A 2,003-nucleotide genomic window follows, 5' to 3' on the forward strand; every position below is an offset into this window, starting at 1 on the left:
TGAATATAGTTCTTGACAGCAGTAAGAAGGACTCACTAGAGCAACTGTTGTCCCTGATTTCAGATGAGACATTGTTGCTAGTGGATCCCACATGCTTGGTTTTCACAGGCAAAGAGAAGGCAGAAGAAGGATTCTGCATCCATCGACTCGAGAAAAAACACAGAGAAACTCCTAAAAACCTTTCTGAAGAGACAGGCTGTGAAGACCGCCTTCAGAAGCACAAGGCAAGAGGAAGACCATAGTGGACACTCACTGGACTCTGCTGCTCTCTCTTTTTTGTCTCATGTACCATAGGCAGAGTCAGGAGAGGAGCGATCAGAGAGATAGCGTTGGACTTGGGGATGAGGAATTGTGGCTAATGTGAAAGAAATGCTGTCTTACTGCTTCCTCTTTTCAGTAACTAGTTTACTGATTTATATGTTTTTTAAGAGTTGTGGGGAATGGAACATAGGACTTCACATGTGCTGTGCAGGTGCTGTCCTTTGGGGTTCACTTGACTTTGATAGAGCCCTTCCTGACTGTAGCTGGGGCTGTGGCAAGGCTGTGAGCAGCTCTAGTGAGTCTCCCTTTCCTCCCACTTGGCTGTTACTTGTGACAATAGTTTAGGGGAGACCCATGCTGGGAGGGGAGACCCAGACAAGGAAACGGTCAGTCACATCCTTGAACAGGGTTTGACTAACCAGTCAGAGAAGAGGATTGACTCAAGATGCATTTCCTATGATTTTTGTTGACCATTGTGTGTGCTTTTTCAGCAATGAAGTGCTACCGAGTCTTACTCAAGTTCAAAGACAGGATGACATCTATGTTTTGCCACCTTTACAAGAGGAAGAAAAACATAGGTAAATGCTTAACTACCAAGGAATATTACTCTAGGGGCTGGGAAAATGGCTCAGTTAGTAAAAGACTTGACACAGTATGAGGACCCAAATTCTATACCTAACACCCACATAAAAAGCTGAGCATACTGGCATCAAATGCCTATCATCTCAGATTGAGAGCTCTCTAGGGCTTCCTTGACTTATAGGGTGATCTTTCCTTACATTGAGATTATCATTTAGTATCTCTGTCTTCTAGGATCACTGTCGATCCATGTAGAATATCTGTGCTAAACTCCTGGTTTTTTTGGTTTTTTTTGTATATTATATATTTAAACTAACATATAAAGTATGGGTTTCTATATGAAATCTTTTTAGATACTTTTGATTATCCCATCTGTACCCTGACCTCTCCCTTTACTCTGCCCCTACCCATGCTTAACCATTAACTCTCAGTATCCCTCACCTTTGTTGTTGTACTCATGTTGAGTCTACCTGCTTCTTAGCTTCCTTTCATCTTTCTCACTGCCTAGCTAAATTACTAGACATGTGGACACTTTAGCACTTCTCATTGTACTTCTGTTGGCTTCTGTGCCCAGGTGGCTACCATGTCATGCTGACCTGCATTCCTGGCACCTTCCTACTTGTTCCTTTCCAGTTTTTCCATGAGTCTCTGCTGGTGGTTAGTCCTCACGGTGTCTTTTTAAAGAGTTGGTGGACCAGAAGTTTGGACAGTCTTTCTTTGACCTTAGCCTCTCAGACTCTTTGCAGCGGGTCCCTGGCAACAGGGTACCTTTTGTATCGGCCCTCTCCTTTCTCTGCAGTGTTGTCCTCACTCTCTCTTCTCAGGCATCTCAGTAGTGACAATATTTATTTCTGTTTCATCCTTGCAAAATTTCTGTTTCACATCTTTGCCCCAACTTCCCACCTTCCAGCACAGTATGCTTTGTCCTTTACAATTCTGATATTGTAATTTTCTTTCTTACAAAACTTAATACTATTTTTATTTTGTTTATTTGTTTTTGTGTGGCTGGTGCTCTGGCAGTCTTGGACTCCCTTGTAGACAAGGCTGGCCTCCAATGAGCAGGGATCGATCCATCTGCTTCTGCCTCCCAAGTGCTGGAATTATAGGTATGTGCCATCACACCCAGCTTTTTTTTCCCCTGTATTTTTTAATATGACAAATAC

At 42.8% G+C, this 2,003-nt stretch overlaps 1 protein-coding gene across 1 annotated transcript in view; it reads left to right on the plus strand.

The window, feature by feature from the left end:
- Ercc5 (ERCC excision repair 5, endonuclease) overlaps nucleotides 1-2,003 on the plus strand; it is a 44,110-nt gene that overhangs the window by 10,336 nt on the left and 31,771 nt on the right. Inside the window, exons 3-5 of the mRNA XM_031368976.1 lie at nucleotides 109-224; nucleotides 753-839; nucleotides 1,861-1,980. Coding sequence (XP_031224836.1) covers nucleotides 109-224; nucleotides 753-839; nucleotides 1,861-1,980 — 323 coding nt within the window. The remainder of the gene's footprint in view (nucleotides 1-108; nucleotides 225-752; nucleotides 840-1,860; nucleotides 1,981-2,003) is intronic.

This window comes from Mastomys coucha, unplaced genomic scaffold (genome assembly GCF_008632895.1).
Source record: "Mastomys coucha isolate ucsf_1 unplaced genomic scaffold, UCSF_Mcou_1 pScaffold14, whole genome shotgun sequence".
NCBI lineage: Eukaryota > Metazoa > Chordata > Mammalia > Rodentia > Muridae > Mastomys > Mastomys coucha.